This window comes from Poeciliopsis prolifica, unplaced genomic scaffold, assembly GCF_027474105.1.
Source record: "Poeciliopsis prolifica strain line A6 unplaced genomic scaffold, Auburn_PproV2 SCAFFOLD003, whole genome shotgun sequence".
Lineage (NCBI taxonomy): Eukaryota > Metazoa > Chordata > Actinopteri > Cyprinodontiformes > Poeciliidae > Poeciliopsis > Poeciliopsis prolifica.
In genome coordinates, this window is record NW_026562378.1 from 3,518,769 (window position 1) to 3,545,442 (window position 26,674).

The window sequence follows — 26,674 nt, forward strand, 5'->3', positions numbered from 1 at the left end:
TATTCAGCTCCGACCAAAAACAACCAATCAGAGCCAGGGGACGGGTCTTAGCGCTGTCAATCATCCTCGTGCTGATTGACAGTATGTGCTGACGGCAGAGAAGCAGCTTGCAGTTACAGGAAAGCTGTTTAATCTGCCGTCGTCGGTGGCCATGCTAACTAGCGTTAGCATTCATGAAGAGAAGCAGCACCGCAGCAGAGACTTGTCACTTCGCACTGATTGCCATTTGAACATGTCAATAATGTACCGTAACACGCCACAGCTACCGTAGGTTTAGATCATGTGTTGGTCAAAGTCCAAAGACCAAAATCTAATGAAAAACCTGAACCACAACGTGAGACCAGATGTTTCCAGATGTTGACGCGACTGACCTCTTTCCTGAAAGGTCAACACTATTAAGTGCTGAATACAAATTCATTCTCACATTTCTGTTTTTATTCATGACATCACATGCATGAAGTGGCTATTTATCTCTAGTCTAAAACCAGGGGAAACATGAAGAGGTGGAAAAAAATAATACATCTGAGTCTAATAAAGAAGTTTCATAATATTTTTACTAAAGTGAATAAGTGATGAACCGTGTCTGAAGTCATTCATGAATGTAAACAGCAGGTGGTGCCAACTTTACACCCAGAGAATTCTTCACTCAGCAGTCAGTGGTGGAATCGGCCCGACAACAGAGTTAATTGAGGATGTTTCCTAAATTTATGTTTTGGTTTTCATGATTTTTTTTTTTTTTTACTTGTCAGTCATTTGGAAAACACCATTTGGCCGAGAAAGAGGAAGTAAAGACAAAGTCAGTAGTCATGACTAAAAGTCTGAGTGTTTCTGCAGCAGTGAGCCTTCAGTATTTCCTCACTGTGTCTTTTGCGCAGAGATGCAGCGAACACGCTGCAGGTGCCACTGCTGTCCGCCAGAGGGCAGCATCACTCCTCTGTGGGTATAACTGACTTCTACTGTAAATATGCATCCAGGGTCTCTGCTTGTATTTTTTTTTTTTCTGCAAATATTATGTCGTCATTGGCGAAAGAAATGAGCCAAAATAAACCCGGTCATTTCCATAATCATCTTTACATCACATTCGCTCAGTGTCATCGTCGTGCATCTGGGTCATTTTTAACACCGTGCTGTTATTTATTTTGCTCATTTTCAACACCTATAGTACACTGAGTGCACCGCATCGAAAATGGCCAGAAACGTCTCAGTTATGTCCCTTTTGCTCATTTTCACTGTCAGCGTAAAACCTTTTCTTTTTTTGTCATGTGTTTTAGTATGTAAAAGAATTGGAGAAAATTCAAATTTCCTGTAGAAGCAAAAAAAAAAACAAAAAACAAAAAAAAACAAAAGGGGTGATGTACTGTAAAAAAAGTTAATATATATGTGTGTGTGTGTGTGACTCATTATGTCATATATTTTTTGCTTGTTGAAAACTTTCAGCTCTTGAAACCAAACTAACGTGATTAATCTAAAAAAAAAACCAATGTCTGAGTTGTTTTGGCAGAAATGTACTCCCATAGTCTCTCATGCCCCTAATGCCACATTTTACTTCCATTTCTGGTGGCTGAAGAACCTGAACTCTTCATGAAGCCATCATGACCCACAGACAGTTCAGCTGCCCTGAAGCTGCGCTAACAGTTTGGGCTGCAGAGTTTTGCACAATCGCCAGGAAACAGAGGCGGCCTAATTCAACCCCAGAGGTTTTAGGCTCCGCGTTCTTATTCCGATCTAAGCACCCTGGAAAAGTGTCACCGAACGGCCCCGCTGGGACTTGGAGCCCCACAATCACGGCTGCTGAGTCTGCGCTAATTGAGCGAGCGCGACACAGATGCTCCCCTCCCGGCTGGAGGGAGGAAGCAGAGTTCCCCGCTTTCCTCCAAAAACGATCCTGATTGGTTTAGAAGCAGGCGCTGCACGAAGTGGAGGAACGACAGGAGCCAAACGAAGAGACGATTTTTATTACTGTTAAAGTCATCAAGTCAGTCAAGGAGTACATTACAGAGCTTTACAAAAAGAATAACTAAATATGCAGGATGGGAGCGGCGGGTCGATTCCTGGCAGAAACACCACGTGAACAGTAACATCTGTCGGAGCGTGAACACAGACACGGGGAGAAACATGTTGGGGAGGGGAAAGCAGTGCTCCAGAGTGTAACGGTGTTTATTTCACATCAAACACGTTTCACCGTCATCCAACGCCGTCAGAAATATTTCTCTGATAGTTTCTGATTCAGGCTCTGAGGGATTATTTACCTGGCAAACATATTCACCACTCATCCCCCCTCCCCGCCTCCGTCCTGGGAACTTATTCAGATTTTCTCACGTTTCAACCTTAAGATTGTGAATTGTTGGGTTTTTAAGAGTCAGACCGACATAAAGTTGTGAAGTTGTACTGGAACGCTGTTTGAAGTGAAAACTGTGGAGACGTTTCGCCTGGCAAGGTCCACAAAATCAGAAAACCTTCAGGAAACACATTGTCATCTCTAGAGTGCTCCTGCAAAACCATTTTCAAGGTTCTTCTATGTTTTTCTACGCCCGAGTCTCCCAGGGTTAAAACCAGAGAAGCCGCCGATAGTGACTTTGGAGGAGCTGCACAGGTCCACAGCTCAGGTGGGAAGGTTGAGACGACTTTAAGTTACACTGAGTGTGGAAAGAAGAAAGAGACAAATCGTCCTATTTGAAATGTGTGACGCGCCAGAAGAAAACCAGAAACGAGTCACCAGACAACAAGCAGAAAAAAAAACAAGAGAAAAATAGTTGAATTTCTCTTAATACAGTGATTTTTGCTTTACTGCTAAATCATAAATATTCCATCATCTGCTTTAAAAAGCAGCTTCAGAGATATTAAAACGGTCAAATTTGTGTTTTACTCAGAGTAATTCTGAGCTGTTTTACAGTAAGATTAACATGCCGGACATCATTGGCTATTCACACGCTTTTTGTTTTTGATTTTGGCCAATAAGATGAACATTTGACAGGAACGTTGTGGGAAAGCATCGACTCCACACTTTGTGAATCTGTAAAGAATTTCAAACGCCTCTCGGGGAGATTTGTTCACCTTCATCAAAAGCTATGTGGAGGTCACAGCAAACATAGCTTTTGTGGTCTCTGTTGACGGTTAACAGTTTTCCTGCATTAGCACGTACACAAGCTTGATTGACAGCGCTCAGACCTTCTTCCGGGCTCTGACTGAATGTTTCTGTCTGGGGAGGAGCTTCGTTTTTTTCTTTTTCAAACACTGTCCGTCTCTTAACGTACATAACGTTGTGGCATATTTTTTTGTGACATTTACGTACTGCAGTTAGTTCTTAGAAAATCCGTCGGGTTTGAGTGAAGCTTCGGGACTTTGAGGACCACAGACCACAAAAAAAACCCCAAACAAAACAATTGTCTCAATGTCTAATAAAACACAATAAAAATTCTGGTTTAATGTGAGAAAAAGTGAAAAAGTTCACGGGGTTTGAATATGTTTGCAAGGAAGCATTAACATAATGAAACACGCGGTGACATAATGACCAATCAGATTCAATAAAATAAAAAAAAGATGTTAAATAAACTGTAACTTGAGAATCTATTATATAAAGCTAATAATAAGAACAGTAGCCTGTTTAATTCAAAATGTACATTTTCATCAACATTCAGATGTATGTACACTTTTAACAATCAAAGTGACTGCGTGTGTGTGTGAGTGTGTGCGTGTGTGTGACATCACCTATTAGATATAAATGAAGGAATCTGATCATTGTACTGACAGGCTGCTCTCTTTCTGTGGCCGACGGGGGGTAAAACATTTTCAGTGTGTGTCAGAACAGGCCACCCACACACACACACACACACACCACACACACACATGGACGCACATTTATCTGACAACAACCTTATGCCGGAGGCTGTGTGTGTCGGTGACGCCGCCGACGGTCGGGGAGGATCACAGACTCCTGCTAAAGGTCACGTGGATCGAAAAGGACACAAAGAATCACAGTTTGTGCAGCCAGTCAGATATTGCTCCTTTTTTTCCCCTTTGTGTTATGATCACAGAGATCTGGACATGTTGCTCGATATTATTAATGCTCGACTGGACTAGAAAACGTGGTTCTTATTGGAACACAGTGTCCCTCGCAAGTTAATAGGTGCCTGTTGTAAAGATGAAATATCACATGGACAAAGTTATAGGGAAAAAAAACCCACATTAGAAAATAAATGAATGATAAAAACTAAAAGAAAAAAATATTGGAAGATAAATAAACCAATAAAAGAAAAAAGAAAAATGTCAGAAAATAAATAAGTACATCTAAACAACAAAAAAAAACTATAGAAAAATAAATGTTACTAAAATGAGTCTTTAAAAAAACAATTGGGAAATAAATAAAATTAGGGGAAAATAATCATATAAAAATGGAAAAAAACATTAGAAAACAAATTAATTAAATAAATTGAAAGAAAAAAAAAATAAATCTACAATTATTGAACTTCTTTCTTATTAAAACAAAGAAAGAAATGGAAGACAAACAACATAGTTAACGAATAAATAAAATTGAAAGAAACAAAGAAAACGGTGAGAGAGAGAAAAAAATTGTGTGTATTTATTTACTTTTTTAAATACACTATGTTTTGTTTTTAACAAAATAACAAGCGTCTCACTCATTGGTGGTTAAAGAGGTGGAAAGAAACATCCCAGGATCCCTGTTCGAGAATTAGAGGCATTTCTAAAAGTAAATGTTAAATATAAATCTGGTGGCTTCCACTAAATGCCTAAAGGTGGATCATGTGCAGCAGGACAAAGTGTTCAAATGTGGCTCGGTAAACCCAGAAGTGGTTCGACACACATAAAGTCTTCACAGCTCACCTCACATTGCTGTCGGGTGAAAAGAAGAGATCATACTGAAGGAAGATCTCTGTCTGTCTGTGCCGATCTTTGAATGTGAAAAGACGCTCCGCACCATCCGGTTGGAGCTGCAGGGAGTCTGCGAGATGCTGCGACAATGCTAATTATGTATCTTTATTTAAGGCTTTTTGCACATCTTTCCCAGGACTGTCAATAAAAAAAAAAAAAAAAACAATGAAGGAAAACGAGTAACAAAAAGAAAAATCTGGATGGAAAAAAAACCCTTTCCCTCACATTCGCCTGGTTAATGCTTTTTTTCCTTTTTTCTTTTTTTAGAAATTATTTTACAGTTTCAGCCAAATATTAAGACATGTGCGGCTTTTTTTTTTCCCTTCGATTCAGCGTCAGAACACAAATGTCAGGATCAAGTAAAAGCAACGAGGCAAGCGGAGAAAAAACGGCTGACATCGGCTGATTGAAGGCGTCGGGATGTGGCGCGTTGAGGAAAACAAACAGGTATTGATCATTTCGATGCAGAAGAACCGCTATGCATTCAGAACCGTGCTGGTCCTGCTGCGACCACACGGGGGCGGTGAATGTGCCGCAGCCGGCGCGCTCTGTGGACGACGTAGCTCTCTCTACGAAGTGGGAAACGACGCATGCTGTTTTTAGCTACTTCTACAAAGGTCTCTATGTACAGGCTCTTTACAGTTCACAGCCAGGAGATTCGTTCCCGAGCAAAGGAAACATGGCGTCTGTGTGCTTACGTGTGAAGCTGCCTCGTTCAAAGGTGCAGAACCGGGCGTAAGTCAAGAACTCCCAGTGGACGGTGAGAGAAAGTCAAGACCCTGAAGGAGTGGACAGGTACAAGTATTTCCCACATGGAAAGAAAACACACATTATGCCATGAAGAAATATTCACACCCTTTGATCATTTCCTCCGGTTGGAAACATACGGAGCTAAATTGTGACCATTAAGTTTGTTTGATTTTTGTGTTTTCTTCCCCGCCAACTTGAAAAAAAATGATTTGAAAGCTGAAAAATTTTTGAACATAAAAAAATTTTGAAACTGAAAAGTCTTCAAAACGCCTTTCCAGATTCAAGATTTTGAAACTCGCTAAATCATTTTGAAGATGGAAAATTATTTTGAAACTGGCCAAAAAGTTCAAAACAACATTTGAGATTAAATATTGTTATCTATCAATTTCAATTTATTATTTTTTTCAAAGCTACTTTATGGCCACAATTTAGCTCCAGACAAACACAAACTCATCCAGTTGGGATTTTGTTTGGAATTTTACGGAGCAGAAAAGATTACGTCATCCATACAAAGTCCAGACTACGCAAGACTTAAAACTGGAGTCCAATTCAACTTTGAGCAGAAAAATGACACTCAACAGAGAGGAGATCAGAACAAAGCGTGTCTGAATGGTCTAGTCAAAGTTGAATCCAGTTAATGTTAACAGATGCTCACTGGTCAGTCTGACTGAGCTTTTGCAGATTTTCGATGTAGATATTTTGAAAGGCATAATGACTTCCCGTCGTATTAGTTGTGTATTATTTCACTCTGATTTATCAAACAAAATCCACTGCAGTTTGTAATGATGAGGATCTGGAACAGTTTGAGGGTATGAATGTTTTTCCAGACCTTCCTCCCTGTGTTTTGTTGGTTAGTACGGTGGCCTACAGGGAAACATTTCTGCAATTTCTCCCTTGTCAGCTTATTAAGCGCTAATCAAAATCCGTTTTAGTACAACGTTACTCATTTATTTACACTCTCATTGCGATTTGTGTTGGCAGGCTTTAGGTGTGAGCCAACGGCTTGACAGTTGAACTCTGTAAAGCTCAAGTTTGAGACACATTTGATTATTTAACAAGAAAGCGCTTCGCAGGTTAGAAAAAACAGAAAGGCAGCGGTCAGGGAAGGCAGCACACAACCTTCATGAGATGATGCTAATGCTGCAAGTGAAGAAGAAGCAGAGTCAGTGTCACCATGCTAGCAGCTAATGTACAGTGTGCAGGAGGAGAGTTCGCACCGGGCCGGTACCGTGGGGGGGGTTGGTGGGCGGGGCTTTAACCCTGCTCATCCATCGCCTCGCCCGCCATGTGAAGCGCAGCGGTCACTTCGCCGTTGCAGCGTGACGTGGGCTCGGCCGCCTGCGGCTGCGGCTGCGGCTCCCCGGCCGGGGCCGGCGCCTGTTGGCTCCTCTCCTCTCCGGCGGCAGCAGGAGCGCCGTCGGGCCCGGCCGCAGGCGAAGGCGCTGAGGGGTCGGCGGAGGCCGTGGGGTCAGCAGCTGCTGCCGGGACGGCGGGTTTCAACTCGCTCTGCTCAGGCGCTCTCAGTCTCTTCATGATGGTGGTGACTCGCACAGCTTTCTGAAAGAGGAAGAAGGGGAAGTTTTTACACACATTCACAAGAAAATACACGTATCCTTTTTTGTTTTTTTCCTTAAGCGTGTCCTGTCCGGCATTGTGGCTCTCAGAACGGTTGTCAGAGAGTCAAACGCTTTTACTTTCATAAGCATTACGGCTTTTTGCCATGACACTCCACTTAATATGCATGTATAAAACTTTGGTAGAAATTGCTTTGAGTTTATGTCAAGTGTAAAACACGGAGATGGAAAAGAAAGAGAAATGCCAGGAAAGACTTTAAGGGACATGAGGAGACATGCATAGAGGAGAGAAAGAAGCGTAGAGAGAACACAAGCAAACACCTTATTGGTCCGACTCCAAACCTGCAGAAAGAGAGAAAAGAAAACAGAGAAACCATGGCAACAAACAAACATGTGGACATGCAGGTCCTTCAGAGTCACCAGGGACCTCTTGGCTCTCTGTGCAGCTCCAGTCAGCAAGGACGGCCGTGTCCTCTGAAGAGAGATGCTGTCTTTGTGTAGGATTAGAGTAAATGTGGCTCAAGAAAAATGAGCGCTGCTGATTTCTTTTTGCAAAATATGTCCTTTCCTTTTTAGTGAAGAGAATTAGGGCCAAAGGAAAAAGATATATATGTATTCTGACTTTAATCTTCTGAGAAGAAAGTCAGAAATTTGAGGAAACAGAAGTCTGATTTTTTTTTCTTCCATCAGTGGTCCTGATCATCTTCCACCATCGTTCTCGCTACTTTGTTTTGCTCGTTCAAATAAAACTCCAGTATTGCTGCAGCATGCGGAGACTTTAAAGCAGTGCGAAAGCTGCGGGGAGGCGTCGTTTCAGTGGTTCTCTTTAAATTCGCAGCGACCAGAAGTGAAACCTGAAATGCCTTCAGCTTGTGGAGGAAGAGAACAAAAGGGCTCACCTTCCATTTAGCTCTGGCAAAGTTCTTCTCTATCTGCGCACACACGTTTTCCTTGATGTTCTTATCTGAAGCTGCGCCACCGGAGATCCTGCAGAGGAAAGAGGATAGAAAACGACACTCACACCAAACACAAGCTGCAGATTGCTAAGACTCTTTCATAAACATGGGATATTTCAGTGGTTTTCTTTCGGTGCAGTCATGGGAGGTTGTAATATCACTAAAGGGTTGCTGGAAATGCCTCTCCAGTACAATTAAACAGACTGAGGGACAATCTGTTCGAACTGTTCAGGAAAATTTATCTTCGTTTTTATTTTTTTTGTTTAAAACCTCCTGAGAGATTTTTTAATCATGTCTAGCACGCTCAGTTCCCGGCACTCTGATTCAGTCTGCACGATATATCAAAACGTCCTCCGCCTACCATTCATGGTTTATGGCCTCCTGGGCCGTCAGCCTCTGGTCTTGATCCACCTCCATCAAACGAGCAACCAGGTTCTTAGCTGTCAGAGGGAAGTGACGAGGAAGGAAACGCAGTGAGAAAAAGGGTTTTACTTCCTGACGGCATGGCAACACGACCGTAACCGCTTTGAAAAGTCAACAGGAAGGAAGGCAGGAGTGTGTGAAGTGTGTGTGTGTGTGTGTGTGTGTGTGTGTGTGTGTGTGTGTGTGTGTAGGAAGCTGCCACTGAGAGAACCTGAGTCGGAGATTTCATCCCAGTACGGAGAGTCGAACTCATAGTCGCCCGCCAGGATCTTTCGGAACAGGTTCTTGTCGTGGTTTTCGTAATCGTCGTCGTCGCTTTCGTCGTAGAATGGAGGGTTGCCCGACAGACTGTGGTAAAAAAAAATGAATAAAGATTAAAAACGGTGGGGGTCATGAAACCTTTGTGAGATATACCGACCACATTTGAGAACGTCAATGTAGAGATAGATCAGGCCAGTACTGATTATTAGTTATCATCATTATCAGAAGTGATTTATTAGTTCATGTGTGTGATTTTATATTTCTATCATGTTCGAAGTAAATAAAATGAAAGCATTTCTTTTTTTATGCCTGATCTAGTAATTCTGATGTTAAAAAAAACATTTTGTTCCAAGAACATAAAAAAATAGAAAAATCATAGAGCAGGTTGTTTGACAGAGGTGATAATTTTAAATACAAATACAGACTTTTTCCATTTATGCATCAAATCTAAGGTCCAAAATTAGACTTAAATTTATTTCACGCACAGCTTTGTATCTGGGAAAATAAATAAAATACATTTTTATGCGTTCTGACCTGACCTTAATAAAAAATAATTCACCAATATATCAACGTAATTGCTTCGACATGAGTCCAAATTGATATAATCTTGGGTTTTAACAACTTTGCATAATCAATCAATCAGTTAATCAAATTTTATCTGTATAGTGCATTTCAGGAACAAGGCAGTTCAAAGTGCTCCACATCGTAAAAATACAAAAATCGACAATTGAAACATTACAGTATAACAGGCTGTCTAAAAGTACTTCAGTCTGCATGTCTGTCCACACAAATGAGCCTCATGGCATCATGTCTAATTCCTAACAGGAAGTTAGGTTGGTTTGAAGCAATCTGATTGGCTGACAGGTTTTAGCTCTGTGCTCATGTTTGGCATGTTTAAGACAACATTCGGGGAAGGCATTTGTTTGGGTTCGTGTGGATGGAAACCTTTCTGAAACACGAAATAACTTCTTCTCAGCAATATGGCGGATATATTTATTTTTCAGAAATACTCAGCTGTGTGTGAACGAGGGCTTATATAATCAGACCTGTTAGATTTAGGTCTTAAATGATTTTTAGTCAACACAGGAGTTTGTTTTTTGTAAAAAAAAATAAATAAATCAAGGAAGAAAAAAAAAATCTTGTTTACATTTTATTAAGTAAAAGGCACATAAAAATACTAGGTCTTACAGTATGTACATGATGACACCTATGGCCCAGCAGTCCACAGGCCTGCCGTACCGCTGCCTGCCGACCACTTCAGGGGCTGAACAGGAAAAAACACAAACATCATCAATGACCCAGAACCTTTCGCATTAAAACTCTTGAAAATGAGATCTGGATCTCAACGGGCTTTACCTGGTTAAATAAAGGAAATGAAAAAATAAACCCATATCATGATCTCACCCAGGTACTCTGGCGTCCCGCAGGGGTCTTTGATCAGCCCGTTCTCCAGCTTGGCCAGGTGGAAGTCGCTGATGACGATTTTGGAGTGCTTTAGACGGTTGTAGTACACCAAGTTCTCCAACTGTGGGTGAAGAACAAATCACAAAAAGTCACACGCTCACTATGTGTAACGAGTAAAATGTATTTTTTTTGTGGAGAATCCGAGTAACTCAATGACAGAAAAATAATCTGTTTTAATTTGAACTTCATTATAATTCAACTTTGACACAAAACCTTAGAAACACTTAGAATCCGTCAAATCTGCACAACATTCACGGCTTTGCTCACAATCCTTGCAGGATATGAACTCATTTTCAGACTGTGCTTGAAGAGTGTTGTTAATTCTGTCAATCACCCCAGTGTACGCACTGCTCCTGCTTGCTCTCTGCTAGGCTAAGCTACAGCTAGTCTGTCGTGAGTGCGAAGACTAGTTATCATGACCACAGACGACTTCAGATAAACATCTTTGCTGTAACAGTAAGATGAGAATGTGCGTACACGTGTGTGATTGACAGCACAGAGTCCCTCCTCCTAGCTCTGATTGGTTGTTTTTGGTCGGGAACGGTTCATCTCTTTCCTCAGGGAGGAGGTGGACGAGATCCGTCTTTTCAGATGATGTGTCCCATGTTATAATGTCACAACATGGTGACGGCTTTAACAAAAACCTTCCCTTACGAGGCTGACGATATGTAAAGCATATAATGTTTACAGCATTTACATACTGCAGCTTTAGGAATATTTTCATGTTTCATGTGAAAACTTGCGAAAATCTTGCCTTATAAATAATAGCAATAAAATATGTAAATATGAATCAGTTACATATGCCACCTGGTAATAATTGATACCATTAAGAGTGAGTCTCTCAAAAACCGTTCAGAGGGCCACAAATGGCCCCTAAGCCACACTTTGACCACCCCATCGTTGGACGCTACAAACATTTAAAAAAAGTAGGAGATTATATTTTCTGCATTGCAGTTCTTGAGTTTGCAAGTGTTTGCTGAAAAATTGCAAAATCTTACCAAGTATTTTTATCCAGTTTCACATAAAATAAGACAAAAGTACAGGTAACTTTTTAGCAAGATATAGGAGCTTGTTTTAAGTCAATGATGTGTTAATATTGATGAATAAGTTCTAATTCCACTGTCAGATTATTGACTTAAAACAAGACATTATTCCCATGCCACCAGAGAAATAATCTGGCAGTGGAATAAATATGTTATTATGAATATTAAGGAATTACTCACTTAAAACAAGCTTCTATATCTTGCTAAAAAGCTATTTGTAGGTTTGTTTTGTCTTATTTCAAGCGTGAAGAAATGTCTGCATTAGAAGCCAAACCAAAAAAATAAAAAAATGTGGAGCTGGTACCTTCAGGTTCCTGTGGACAATGTGCAGGGAGTGCAGGTAGGCCACGGCCTCCAGGACCTGCCGCACCACGTTGCTGGTGTCCCGCTCCGAGTAGTAGCCCTGGTCCAGGATCCAGTCAAACACCTCTCTTCCTGTCGCGCTGCAGAGAGGCGGGCAGAAAGAAAAATAATAAAGGCTTTGCTCATTTCTGCAAGCTCGCTGCATTTTGCTTCACACGTTTTTTTTTCTCTTTCTTCTTCAGTTCATTTGCCGCTCAAAAACAAAAGCAGCAAAGTCAAAGAAAATCAGACAGAAAATGTGAGAGAAGCTCCTCATAATTCAGAGAACTCGGAAAAACTGACTTCAGCTCCGAGAAGGTATTTCTGTCTTTCTAAGAACGGGGGATCGTCCACGGGGTGAGTGATAATTATCACTTCCCCATGGATGACTCTTGTTTGCTGAATTTTTCAGCATAGCCAAAAATCCCTCGGGTCTTCTCAGTGGGAATCATTCGTTTCCACATTTAGAATTTCCACAGAAATGCACCCAATTCCCAAAACCGGGGGTGGGAGAGGAGAACGGGGCAACCGAAGCGATCGCATCTGAATACCAAATGATGCGGAGCCAAGTGCCGCTCTCGGAGTCCGCTCGGGCCCCGAGCAGCACCGGCCCGTTCCCCCGGGAGCGCTCCATCTGCAGAAGCGGCTCGGTGGGGGTGAGAGGCGAGCTGGAAGCCTTTCATTCCCCACATCACACGTCTAAACTCACAGCTCCAGGAAGAGGAAGTACTCCTTCTTGGTCTCGAAGACGTCAACCAGCTGGAGGATGTTGGGATGCTTCACCCTGAGGAAGGTAGAAGGCAGGGAGAGACCGATGTCATTCGACAAGCCGGAGCAGCAAGGCGAGGAAACCGCAGTTCATAAATATAATTTGCAAGGTTTATTATTCAGCAGAAATGTTTTTGCTGATCTCCCTGGCACGAAGCGGCTCCGCCTCGCCTGCGCTACCGAGAGCAAACGGAATAAAAAGTTGTGTTTGTCTCTGCCGCCTCTCCAGAGGTGACAAGCAGTTTCCTTCGTGAGCGCAGAAGGAGATTTAGACGCACAGCGGCTGAGTCCTCAATGAACCCAGAGGAGTTGGGACATTTATGCTGCGCGTCAGCCCCGATTGGTTCACTGATTCATAACTTCTTGATTAAAAAATAAAGACATTTTTAAAAATTGCAACTTTTTTCATTTCTCACTTGTATAAATTTATGTGCTGCTGAGATTTCATCAAACAACTACAAAGTAAGAGCTCTGACAACAATGTTAGATACTTCTAGCTTTTCAAAATGTTGGAACAATTGATTGTCTGCTTTGTGATGAATGTGTTCTTTTTTTTCCTTGATTCGTTTTGCTTCACTTACTTTTTCCCCCCTCAATAGTAAGGACTACCTTTTGTTTCAAAATAAAAGACTTCCAATGGTGCTGCAAAATCAACAATTGTAGGCCATAGGAATGTGTCCATGTGTTCCCAAAGTCTTCAGAAAGAGAGAACAACGCACTTATCATTTGTCACCAGCAAATAGTTCAATAAGATTATGCTAAAGCAGGATTTACTGGAAGCCAGATAATCAGAAAAACCGATTTAGATTTTTAAAAAACAGTTTAAATGTTGACTTTTTCAATTTGAGCTACGTTTTCTATTCACTTTTTATTATATTGCTTAAAGAAAAAACAACAATTTGACAAAGCTTAACACCGTCCCCTCCCCCTCCCAAAAAACTTACATCTTCAAGATGAGGATCTCATTTTTGGCCGCCTTCCGGACTTTCCTCCCGTCTTTCTTCAGGAATTTCTTACACGTGTACATTTTTATGGTGGCTTTGTCCTTGGCCCTGAAGATCTCACAGAACTCCTCCCTGAAAAGAAGCGTTAGGTGGTATAAAGCACCGTTCAGGTCTCTACACCACAATAAGGCCGACTTAAAAGATACTCACGACTTGACAATCTGACCCAGGTCATATTTATCCGTCACGTCCGAAGGATTGTGGTATTCCTTCTTTTCCCCAACCGTTAAACAGCCAAATGGCATGGCCACGCCCGACCTGGGATGGCAGGGAGAGAGGCAGAAGACGGGAAAACCTCAGAGCCTCCAGCTGCATTGTGACACTTTGGATGATGACTTTGCAAGAAAAAAAACAACAGATTTTTTCTCTGCTTTTGTGCTCAGAACGCCATCATACGACGCAGGCCACCAGAGGCAGTTTTAATGCAGCATTTTGTCATATTTAACTTTCTGTAGCCAAGCTTTCCATAATCCTGTAATGTTAAAAAAGAAAGAGGGAAAAAAAACAGAAAACGCAAGAAGATATCGGCGTCAGCGGCTCGGCTCTGCGCCGTCATCTTTTCCTCAAAGCGATAGCCAGACAAATTTCTCTCTGCGGGCAGACAGCGAGAAAAGTCGGTGAGCGGGAGCCGCAACAAAGCATCCTAGTGTTTCTACTACTGCATTTCTAAACAACCAAGAACAATACAAGCACAGGGACAGATAAAGAGATGTTCATCAGTCAGAAATCAGTGAATCACTGCTGCAGTTCGTTAAAATTTCTTCCCAGACTCTCTGAGCTGCTCTCCTGAAGGAACGCGGGCGGTTCGCTGCATGTCGTTTTACTGATTCGTACCTTCATCCTAATCTTGTTTCTGTCGGCCATTCTGTTGCTCTGCTTGGGATCTTTGTTCTGCTTGTGACCCGGTTTTCATAAAGCTTCCTAGAGTTGACTCTTGGAAACTTTAGCATCCAGAGGAGTTAATGATCCAAATCAAATCAAATCTCTTAACTGACCCGTCTTTGAACTTCTAACTTGCAAACTGAGATCTGGAGCCTGACCATGGTTACTCTCCGACTAGCCGTGCAAATTCTCTTTCTCTTTTTACATCTGTTATATTTTTGACAAATACAAAAAAGTAAAATAGTCAAAGTTCAAAAGAAAATCTGAGAGTCCGTATTAAGACTGATACTCAGAGAAACTCTCTGTCCAATCCGGCTGAGTTTATAAAGTGCTTGCAAAAAACAATCTCAAAGGGGCTGAATACAAATCCATGCCGCACTTTTCAGTTTCATTCTTCATTTTACTTCCACTTCACCGTCATGTTGCTTCCTCATATCATGTACGAACTGCACCAAAATTCATAGTTCCAACATGGGGACATTTCCGGTACAAACACATTTGATGTTACAGATCAATTAAATATTAACATATTTCAGTCCTTATTATTCGCATCCTTTATTCCACTTCTCCCCCACAGTCCTACATGCCAGGTGAGGTTTGCTCTTATTACGTCTTCCAAGAAAATGTTTTTATTTTATTTTATTGTTCTTACAATTATTAACAACATACTTGCTACATGTTGTTCATGCACTGAAAAAAGTGATTTTTGCGAGTGTTAAATATGATCCATAAAAATGAGGTAAATTTTAATGTATTTTTTCAGGTAGCCAATGATTGAAGAAATGTTGGGTAATTTCTACATGTGCTACCCATTCGTTAACATTAAAAACTATTAGATAGGAAATTACAGTAAAATCTACCCCGATTCTTAAGTCCGGTGCTCCAAAGTTGCGCATGCGTCAGACCGCGTTTTTGAAAGAGAAGCGGGACAAGGAACTCTGGATCCTCTCTGCCATCGAACCGGGAGCTGAAGGTAAGATATTAATATAGTTGTTCTGTGAATGATAGCACGAATGCAAATTCTAACATTACAAATGATTAGATACTTCACTTATATTCGATGTGCATCTCTGTAACATGCCAATACTGTACATCAAAATTTGAATTTTTCCATGGCGCCAACATGGCTAACTGTCTGGACAACAACAGGTAGTTTTAATTTGTTTGCAGTGCTTTTGAGATTAGCCAGCATGCATGACTGTTTGTTACCGCTGGTTTTAAGGTTAGAAACTAGTCTAACGCTAACGCTGAACTTTTGCCCGTGTGGTTAAGTTGTAACGGTCGTTAAGTATCTGCAGGTCTCTGCTCCCACGTCACGCTGCACCGAGACACAGGCACAAATAATTTGCTGAACAATTCATTAGTGTATTTTCGCCGCACATGAGAAGTTCCGTCTTAAAATACTAATAGTAATATGTCGCCAACATATGAAATGCCTGCCGTGTTTTATATTGTTGACCTGTTAGCTCCGGTAGCTAACATGGCTGCTGGAGAGTCGCTCTCCGCCGCGGTCTGTTTAAAAACAACGTGATTTTCTCTCCAGTTCACCTGCATGTCTGCGTACGTGTGTCTATGTTGTGAAAGTTTAGCGTTACTTCTCATAGTTTTATAATTTTTCTTCCCATCAAGAAACATTCATGTGAAGACTATGAGATCTGGTTTTTCATTTAAAATTTGATTTTTGTCCTTTTATGTCCTAGATCAAGGAAGAGTTCAGACGTATCGACAGTTTCCTTGGAGGAGACATTCATGCTAAAGCTTGATGAGAACACACCAGGTCTTCTGCAGCTTATGCTGCTAAACGAGGGGCTGCTGGTTCAAAGATGCACCTTCTGCTGGACACTTTAAATGACGTATGTTAATTTTTTTTTCCAGAAATATGTCATTATTGATATACTTAAATTAAAAATGGAAATAATTTGTAAAGAGTTGCTTTGTTGTGCACAAAGTTAAGCTCCTTACCAACTTAGTGTGTGTAAATCTCTCCCCACTCTCCACTAACAGTCTTTTCACTAAATTGCATCTCCCTACAGCCACAGAGCATTGAGGAAAAAGGGATACAGTTGTCTGCTGCCTCATTAACTACTTTGGTGAAAGACAAGAAGATCTTTTCCATGATTGCCAGGTATGTCCTTGAAAACAGATGATCGATTAACTCAAGGGATCCTCTTCACTCCTTTTCCTTCTTTCATCTTGTCTTTCTATCTTCTGATCACTACCCTCTGCTCTCCTTTAGATATGTTGAAATGTATGGAAAAAGCATCTTCAATAAAATTTTAAATGTGTATCTTTTTTGATTATTTTTAACATATAGGAATGTGAGGACTACACAGACAAAACAATGACGGTGATCGTGATGCACAACATCATGGCTGAGGAGGATCCATCAGACCAAGTGATGGAAGGATGTGGAAGCCGAACAAAGGCATGTGTACTGCTGATGGGACTCATATTTGCCCTGAACCTGGACTATCCAAAGCAGCTCAAGAACACATTTGAAGCTTTTCAAAAACTTTTTTTGGAAATTGATGGGGCAAAACTACTGAAGAAGGTCCACAGTCTGAAGAACAAGCTCAAGGCATACATTTTCCGTCCTGTTCCAAGAGGATCTTTTGTCTGGACAGAGTTTTAAGGTAGTATAGCTTTTTTTATTAGTGTTCTGTTCTGTCCTCTGCTCCACACACAGACACAGACATATATGTGGATACATAAGTACGTTGCAGCCTCTCTCAGCCCACTCCATTGTTCTCTGATTTCTGAAAATGGAAAAACAATGTAAACTGGACAGTCTGGTCATTAACACTGACTGAATTCTGACAAATTTAAAAATCACCTCTTTCCCAATTTCGTTGTTTCTGTTATTGTCATTCTACCTGAATGAGTGCAACTATATTAACTGAAGACTGTTGTTTTTCTGATCTGTTTTCATCCACATGTACACACGCAGAAAAAAAAGTATTACAGTTTGTGTGTGGGTTTTGAAGCTTTTGAAATAGAATAAGGGGACTCTTAAAGTTTGGTTGCATTGAATACTTATCCAGAGACAACATATGTAGCCGTTAGCTCAGTGTGTTATAAAATGTGTTTTGAAATGTCTAAATGTTGTAGCTGTTGTACTGCACTTTATTCATTTATTGTTAATGTTGTGTTATAGTTCTGTTATTTGTTGTGTTTAAATACACCTGCACATCTGAAGATTTGCTCAGTCACTGTTGTGTGAGGCAGAGGAAACACAATTAAGACTATCCCTTGCACCTCACTTCTCCTTTAATTTTCTCTCTTCTCCTAAATTGTCCTTTTCTCTGATGTACTCCTGAGATTGGATGTCTGACATGTTTTATAGTCCTACATTACTGAAAAAATATTTGAAGATGTTATACTGCGGTTTAAGTATTTGTAATTTTGCTTGACACTGCTGTGTTGCACTTATTTCTGTTGTACTTTTTGGATGAATTCTTAGAATAAAATAATTGTAAAAGTGTATCATCTCGATCTATTATTTGTGGCTGCATTTTAACTTACCTGAATAAGTAAAGGTAACTCAGTGATTTCAGTTAACTTTAACTCTTAATTTTCAGCTAAGATTTACTAGCAAACAAGACAAATTTTTACCTATTTTAACTGACTAAATACCTGTTGAATTTAACCATAAATATGAGGTACATTTTACCCAACTTTTTAAAGTATTTCTTACATGTCTAAGTTAATTACTTAATACTCAATATATTTAACTGAATATACCTTAACGGGGACAGTGCAAATTGTTACCTCACTTTTTTAGGGTAAATTCTATAGTTTGCTTTTTACAGTGTGTGAACCTCGCTTAAGACTTAAGAACACATTTCCTAAACAGCGAACACCAAGTAGCATTGATTTGTCCTGGAATAAGACCAAATAAATAAATAATACTAATATCTCTCAAAAGCTGAACAGCACTTCACTGATAAGCATCGGATTGCTGAAGGTGTTTGTATATAAAGCGATCGTAGAGGGCGTTTGGGGTTATATATGTATATGTGTGTGTGTGTGTGTGTGTGTGGGGGTGTGTATGCGTGTGTGTGTGTGTGCGTGCGTGCGTGCGTGTGTGTGTGTGTGTATTCATTTCTCAGCCTTTTTCTTTTCCACAACCATCTGCACTGACACTCTGGGTGATAAATGTAAATAAGCACAGCCAGCATGAGAAGTGGAGCGTCATGTGCAAGCGTGGCAATCTGTTCACGGCGGCTCTGCAGAACCACATCCTAATCCAATCTGGATGAACGAGGCTCGGCGAAGGAAAGCGCTCGGGCCGAAGCGAGGCGACCGCTCCCTCTGTTTACTCTCTCTCTCTCTCGGATGAGGCCTGACTGCGCTGTGCAGGCACAGAGCGAGAGGATGACCCTTTGTCTCTCTCTTTGGTTCAGTTGTACATCAGCTCAGGCTGACGGATAAATGGAGGGGAATCTGAGGCGATATGTCAGCTGTAGAAACCGTAAAGCACAGAAATACAGGGCCGGATTTACAGGGATGTGGGGCCTTGGGCTGGGGACAGTTTTGGTGCCCTATTCAATCAAAAATAGGTTTTACACTAACCAGATATGAACTGTTCAACGTGTCCCTTTTGCCAGCCAAAATAAATCTACTCTGACTTTATTGTTTTTAAACACTCGAGTATTGCTTCTATTCAGAAAAAAATAAAGTATCACTTAATGACATGAGCCAAATGAAGAGACCACTGCACTGAACCCCTGAGTTCAAACATTCATGTGGTTGTTTCTAAGTGAACATGAACTTGTTTTCTTTGCTTTATTTGAGGTCTGAAATCGCTGCAACTTTCTAATTTTCTGGAAATCAATACTACATTTTTTGCTTGAATATTCACAGAATGTTGTAATTTACACAAGAATGTTCATTTTACTCAAACATATTTCTATAAAAAGTAAAACCAGATAAACTGATAATTTAAGTGGTTTCTTCATTACTTTCCAGAGCTGTGTAGAAAGTACAATGTTTGCAAAACTCAAATTCATAAACAATAAAATAAAAAATAATCTGCTGCCCCCCCACCCTAAAAATAACCAAGTCCCTGGGAAACGACTGTTTTATTGATATTTTTTCTTTAAATTCAGAAATTCACATCCAACTTTGTCATTCCTTAAAGCGAAACAAAGACAGGGTGGATGAAGAGAGCCATTGTTCAGAGTAAATTAAATGTGTGTTAATAGTGATTCTACTAATATTAATGAACTGTATGCCAACCTCACAGGTTTTTAAAAAAGTTTTTATGTTTTTCGATCGATGCGGTTTCATTTGAAAAAGGTTCTGCAGTGATGTGAATGTCTGGTGCCAACCACAACATACAGAGCTAAAAAATAAAAGCTGCTGGTCTGCAGAAAAGCAAAAACAGATATGAAGTCGAGTCAGGTCCAGTTTATTTGCGTAGTTATTTCTAGAGCCTTCGTCCTTTTGGAAATCTGCTTTCTGCTTCTCTGAACTTCCTTTCCAGGAAGTTCAGAGAACCTCCTGGAATGGAGGTTAACGGCGTAAAGTTAAAGAGAAACGTTCTCATGTTCAATAAGATGCTCAAAGCCGCTCTTATTTTATTTTATCTGTTTAAAACACGGAGCTCGTTGGAAGCTGTGCAATAACTGGACACTTTCCCGTAGCGGGGTTCTGGCCGTGTCATGTGATGGAGGAAGGATAATGGCTCCATTTAAAGCGACCACCATCAGCAACATTAGAGCATTAAGTTCTGACAGCTCTTCCCCCCTGGGGAGAGCCAGTCAATGACTCGTAATGCGTTGCGGCAGAGAGCGTGACCTGGTCAACCCGCGGGGGCGAGTCGGTCCCCCTTCTGGTCTCCACGGGAACAGTGAGGCCGCAGGGCTCAGAAAACGATGGCGGGGAAATGTCTGGGCCTCCTTCCTCTTTTCTGACATCGGGTTGGAAGCTCTTGAATTGCTTAGCAATGTTTAGGATTAGGGTGAATGCAGTCCAGAATATGCACTGTCAAGGTTTTTCTGTCAAGCAGCGCTGAGGGGGATTAGTCTACCTGCAGCCAGGGTATAATACGGAAATGCATCTTATAGGAATAAGTTGTTTTGGGTGGTAAGCCTCTGTGCGACGAAGCAAGCCTCTGCATTAATCCGATGAAATAAGATCCTCCAGGACAGGTGGAGGTGTTTTTCAGAGGCGGGTTCTGCTTGCACAGGATTCACGACTTCCACGGTTCTCAAGCTGTGGTACACTAGCACAGCTTTCATAACTCTGCTGTGCAGCACATTAAACCTGATTTAATCATCGCTTATTAAACTAAGTGGTATTATTCTTTTTTTATATTAAAAATATCTCAGTAAAATACAATTCAGTTCTCTCTGACTCTAAGTTAAGTAGCACAGTGGCCCCCCAAGGTTGCGTCAGTTTGCCTCACCTTTTTATTTTGTGCACTAATGAATGTGTTAATTCTCTTCCCAATCTGTACATGATCATAAAGCAGCTGTAGATGAGTTTGTTTTAGGGTGTGACTCTCATAAGCTGAACACCTCCACATCTGTTGAGTTGTTTCTGGATCCTAAATCAATCAGTGACTGGAGTCCTATAGCCATGCATGGCTACTCCATCAAACAGGCTTTAAATGTTTAGGTTTGTACATAGATGGCGATCTGAGCTGGCGCTCACATGTGACACATGCATGTGCAAAGGTTCACCAGCGTCTCTATTTTCTTAGACGGCTTCGATTGCGTGGCGTTACTAAGATGTTGATCTTCTACAGGGGAACCGTCGGGTCTGTCTGAGATATGGCATTACTGGATGGTTTGGAAATCTTACTGCTAAATTAAAAAGTCAAATTCAAAGTCTGGTGAAGATGGCAAGTGAGATCATCAACACTCCGGCTCCATCTTCTCCACATCACCCGTCTGTGCAGGCGACCGTCAGGCGAGTTCAGAGCATCTTGTCTGATGGGTCACATGATCAGAATATGTTCCTATGAACTCTGGGAGAAGGTTTAGGTTCCCCTGAGCAAATATAACCGTCTGAAACATTCATTTGTTCTTCTTTCCATTAGCCTGATAAATGGGAGACTAGCAGGGCTGATGATGACCAAGAGCAGCATGTAGAGGATGTGTTGTATGTGAATGGTTATGAGGACGTTCTGCCAATCTGACATTTGTGCTTTTATTTTTATGTATTTATTCATGGTGACTGTCGTTTGCGATGGGCTTTTATTTTGTATTGCAGTTTTGCTCCTGCTTCAAAGATAAATTTCTCCTATGAGAGTCAAATGAAATTATCTTAGCTTGATTTGGCTCATTTTTGTGATGTACTCATAACATTTGCATTATTTCTCATTTGAATAATTAGACGTAATTAACAGTACGGCTTAAATGTTCTTGTAAATGCAAACAATTGATCTCTAAAGATGTCCTGCTATGAAGCTGGACAGTAAACTACAAGAGTACAAATTCTGTAGTAATACCGTTTCAAAGTAGCATCTAAAGAGATTGTGCCAACAGAAGAGAGGAACAAACGTACTAACATCAGCCTGAGTGTGAAAGTATCAGTGGTTCTGTGCAGTTACTTTCACAGAGCCTGTCAAGGTCTTTACCATCTGATAAACACTTCATTCAAAGTTTACAGCCATGGTGAGCCTGCAAGCTGCTGGAGTCTAAATGAACCTTTCATACATACATATTTGTCAGTCTGGCTGTCAGCAACGTTATATTATCGGCATGTTTTATATCTTTCCTGTTGGTGTTTTGTTTTAGCTTTTACTTCCTTATTGCTGCAAGAGTCCTTTCCTTTGTTAACTGGATCAGTGTGTTTAAAGGAGAGAAACTCAACTAAATTAACTCAAAGAATTGATTGTTCTTTCCCCCATATAGCTTTAAGCTGAAACACCATCGTTTCTGGGAATGCAGAGCACTTAAAAAAGAAAAACAATACAGACTAAAATCCATTCTTTTCTGCTTAAAGTGCCATAAAAATACTTCACGTCTTTATACATAGTAAAGGAAGGCAAGTTTCAGCAGGACCAACATTCAAATAAACCTGCACCAAGTTAAACAGCTAATGCTACCGTATGAACTTTTACTGCAGTCATGTTTGCATTGGATGGTTCTTTTAGTTTTAGTTTTTTGGGGGATTTCTACACAAATTCCAGCGATTGCTAAAGGAGAAAATGGCGGTGGGAAGCAAACTTTCACTTCCTGCGCAAAACACAGACATGCAAAGAAGGCCACAGGTGCAATTAGCTACCTGAGAATCAGCTAAATGTTGTTCACTAGACCATTCAAATATAACTTTCCTCATGAGACGGTTATTCTGAAAATCTGAAGCATTTCGAGTACGCGTTTCACTCAGGAAGATCATTGGTGTGGCGCCAAATTCAGGCTCCTTTTCCTGGAGGTTGAAACTGGTGAGAAAACGTATGGTAGTTTGGCCCTTAGAGTATTAGAATTCTCCTCTAAAACTGGGCAGGACTTTATTGTTTCAATTATAAATGAGTGTTTGTAAGCTAATAACTCTTTTACACTGACTTCAAGAGCGTCACATCGGCCCCTCTTCTTTTCATCCTGCCATCCTGAGATTAGATGTGACCTCAGCTCCACTCAGAGAACCTCTGCAGCTATTAGGAAACAAACATCTTTGACATTAATTTAGCTTTAATATCTTCTGATTTCCTGATATTTCCCACGAGAGCCATGACGAAAAAAATAAGGTCGGCACACGCGAGCGTGGCAACAGTCGCATAAATCTCCGCAGCGGACGGCAGAAGAAGGATGGCTCTCATCGACTCGCTTCCATTACGAGCGAAACCGTTCAGTTCAAGATAGCGGCGACCTATTCATTGCAACGCGGGCAATGAATACGAACCATGAGTTTATTTATTAAAAGGGGGAAAAAAGTCAATTCCCACCAACTCAGCCATATTTAAAAAGTATAGTTATTGCTGCTGTTGACGACTCCAACAGCTGGCAATGAGTGTTTTATGTCGCTGTGGAGACATGTTGGTCCACTGTTCTTTATAGAATAGTTTTGAGAAACAACTGGAAGGTTTTCAGGCTGTTTTGTTTCCAATTGAAGGCTTTACCAGGAAACTCCAAAGGCTGAACTTTGCTTCTTCGTGTGTGTGTGTGTGGGTGTGTGTGTGTGTGTGTGTGTGTGTGTGTGTGTGTGTGTGTGTGTGTGTGTGTGTGTGTGTGTGTGTGTGTGTGTGTGTGTGTCTGTCAGAGGTGGACCTGCTGGGGTAGTACAAGACCCTGATCTGGTGCAAAACCCCAGAGTTCCTCAGCTTCTGGTCATAAATTGATGCTTTCAGGGTTTAATACAGCAGAGCAGAATTTATGATTCTATCAATTATGGCATGTCAACCAGGTCCTGAAGCAGTAAAGCAGTAAAACATCCCCAGACCATTAATCTACCACGGCAGCATGTTTGGCATTTAGTATCATAGTTTTTCCTAATCTCCCCTCTCCCCAACCCCTTCATTTCTGTGTCAATTCACCCCAGATTTAATGGGTGGGACATCTTTGAAACAGTCTCTGTCTTATTACAATAAAGTATAAAGTCTGATAATTGTTGGTGGCAAAGTCCCGGGGGTGGATGGTTTGGTATTTGTCCGGCGCTCCTTTAGGTTCTGAAGGTTTTAGGGACGTTTTTATGATGCCCATCCGCAACATACAGTATGTTTGTTTACTGTAGATCATGGCACGACATGATTCCTGTTTGAGACTCTTTTTAGCCTGCTTCATGCTGCCTATTTAAATGGTTTCTTGTCGTTGTGACCAGATAAAATGTAGAAAAGTTTATGAATACTTTGGCATTACATTTCAGCTTAGATGAAGAGAATAAACTCCTTTGATTTGACGAAAAACTGTGTTTATTAACGAACTGTAAAAACAAAGTGGGGCACCAGAGGTAGAGACAAAGTAACGCACCTTTACATATTTTACATTATGAGGTCCAAGCTACATTATTTCAGTGCCCTCACACACAAAAAAAACCTTCAGTCAGTGACTTCATCCTTCTGCATCATTATAGTACCTCATGTGAATTTATTTCTTTTTACTTCTGACTTCAAGGAGAAATAGCTTCACGGGAGAACTGACATAAAAGTTTGCATTCCCAGTCTCTAGGGTTCTTCATAGCTCTGATTGAAGTTTGAATGCAGCACATCAGATTTTTATTTTTTTTGCCGTTTCAGCTTTTGGAGGATCAGCGGAGGAACATGGACCTGAGCGCCAAGTCGAAACCAGCACAAGACACAGAAAGCCGCCTTCAATGTTGGGTCGGAATAAAGATGGTGGCAAAGATTTTTTAAAAGTGGGCGAGCAAGTCGTCGAGTTAATTATTCATGTCTGGCGGTCTCTCTTTCCTCTGCTTGTCTCGCTGGGCTGGTGATTCATGTCTTTCTTGTGTCGAAGAAACTGCCGAGTCCCGTGGCGCCTGCTTAGCGGCGCGCTCCGAGCAGACGCGTTCCGGCTTTGGCAGAGCGCTAATAATTACCAGCCTCCTCTCCTCAGCCCTCGCCTAATCGCAGTTCAGTGAACCGTCCCGCCTGTCGGTGTCAGCGCGGGCCCCACAGAAAACACAAATCTCCAAAGGACGTAATACATCCCTGGTTTTGTCAGACGGCGCTGAAGAATGGGGGTTCTGTTCTGAGCCAGGGACATTAAACCATTAAGGCACCTTTAAGGAACAATCGTGCCGTTTGTGTCAGTGCTCATTCCGAGCACTGCTCTCCGACTGACTTGCACTGCAGCATTATTCTTATTAGAAAATACTGCAGTGGCTTCTGATTCAGTGCAGATTTCAGATCAGTTTCTTGCAGCAAGAGGCGACTCTACCAAACTCCTAATAATCTTTTCTGATCTGTTTGGTCAAAGTTCTACAACCATCATCTCGATTACGCGTCCAAAAATGTATCTGGGGTTTTTCTTAGGGTCTGGGACTTTCTTAGGGTCATTTGGATGTGTTGAATCCAAAAATCCCACTGGATTTGTTCAATCAGGTCAACTTTCTGAACCATGAGTATCAAAATGCAACGTTTCCAACAGAAAACTTTCTCAGCCTGATTGAGAAAAATGGATGTCACTTTAGGATTCAGCCGTGCAAAATAGTCCTAACTCAGCTGAAAAGACACAGACAACTTCCACAGAATACTTTTCTGTGACCCGGTGTTATTGTGGGTAGTTTGAAAATAGTTTTGTGACAAACACCCTCCCGGTTCAACCCTTACCTAAAGAAAGTGCTGCATTTTGCATGCAAAGCCTGCAAGTCATGCAGATACAGTGAATATGCGGTTGGGTCACATTAATTATTAAGGCGACTCCAACCAGCAGATAAGCTGACTCTGCCACAACCGCTTGAATAGTAATAGTAGTAGTAAGCTGTGCTTGCATTGCCAGAGGGCATCGTGGGTCTTCTGTGTGGATGATTTTATTTCATGTAGAGTATCAGTTTGCAGAAAGTAAAAAGATGAATAAATAATTAAAAAATGATTTTCTTTATTCACATTGCTGATCAGCTCCAGTGCTGGTGCTGCTGAGGGATTATTAGAAAAGAGGGGCGGAGCTAGCTCCACCCAGGCGTTTTGCAAGGCTGAATGGTCACCACAGAGATGGAAAGATTTCTCAAAAATGCATGAAAGAATCAACTCCAGGTATTTTTTTTTCTTTATTGTTGAGCGAATAACACTAACACATGATGTAAAGCTCAAAAATGTAAATTTTTCATTATACTGCCTTTCAAGTGTTTTTTTTCTCAAGCAAACATTTAACTCAATTTTTCTTATTTCTACAGCTGGATCTTGTTGTTGTCTTTTCTTCTAATGAGGTCACCTAGACAGTTGTTATTAAAAGTCATAGAAACCAATAACCAACCACAAACCAAAAATGTCTTGTCAGGATTTCAAGTGATTAATCAATACCAAGTGGAAGGAAAATCAAATATAGGTTTGAATAAAAACCTCAAAGCATCTGACATCTGTAGTATTTTTTGTCACAGTAAAATCAAACCTCAGCTCTTAATATTCCTGCTGGAAAAGAAACAAATGCACAATGCTCAACCAAGCTACTGCTGTAAAATCAGTGGAGTAGGAGCGGCATGCTGCTCACAGCACCTCCTCTCACACATAACACCATTATGCAACCGGGATGCATCAGACGTGGCTTAATCTCAATCTGAAGTACTTTCTGCTGCGCTTTAGGAGCTGCTGCTGTTGGCGAAGCAAACGCTGACAAACTGCTGTGAACGTCTCTGTCCTTCTCTCGGAACGCACAGGGTCAAAGACCGAGGAAAGAACCTCCACTCGGTTTACTGCGCCAACTATTTTTGGT

The 26,674-nt window shown here is 41.1% G+C and overlaps 2 protein-coding genes across 2 annotated transcripts in view; one reads left to right on the forward strand and one right to left on the reverse strand.

The window, feature by feature from the left end:
- The window catches only part of si:dkey-245f22.3 (uncharacterized protein LOC492819 homolog), a 351,352-nt gene that overhangs the window by 128,536 nt on the left and 196,142 nt on the right, over positions 1 to 26,674 (forward strand). The gene's annotated exons all lie outside the window — the stretch shown is intronic.
- LOC129355488 (caM kinase-like vesicle-associated protein) overlaps positions 1,941 to 26,674 on the reverse strand; it is a 47,347-nt gene continuing 22,613 nt past the window's right edge. Inside the window, exons 2-11 of the mRNA XM_055025083.1 lie at positions 13,626 to 13,733; positions 13,416 to 13,547; positions 12,413 to 12,487; positions 11,666 to 11,804; positions 10,259 to 10,379; positions 10,043 to 10,118; positions 8,805 to 8,941; positions 8,532 to 8,610; positions 8,114 to 8,201; positions 1,941 to 7,197 (exon numbers count right to left, since the gene is read on the reverse strand). Coding sequence (XP_054881058.1) covers positions 6,895 to 7,197; positions 8,114 to 8,201; positions 8,532 to 8,610; positions 8,805 to 8,941; positions 10,043 to 10,118; positions 10,259 to 10,379; positions 11,666 to 11,804; positions 12,413 to 12,487; positions 13,416 to 13,547; positions 13,626 to 13,720 — 1,245 coding nt within the window. The 5' untranslated portion in view covers positions 13,721 to 13,733 and the 3' untranslated portion in view covers positions 1,941 to 6,894. The remainder of the gene's footprint in view (positions 7,198 to 8,113; positions 8,202 to 8,531; positions 8,611 to 8,804; positions 8,942 to 10,042; positions 10,119 to 10,258; positions 10,380 to 11,665; positions 11,805 to 12,412; positions 12,488 to 13,415; positions 13,548 to 13,625; positions 13,734 to 26,674) is intronic.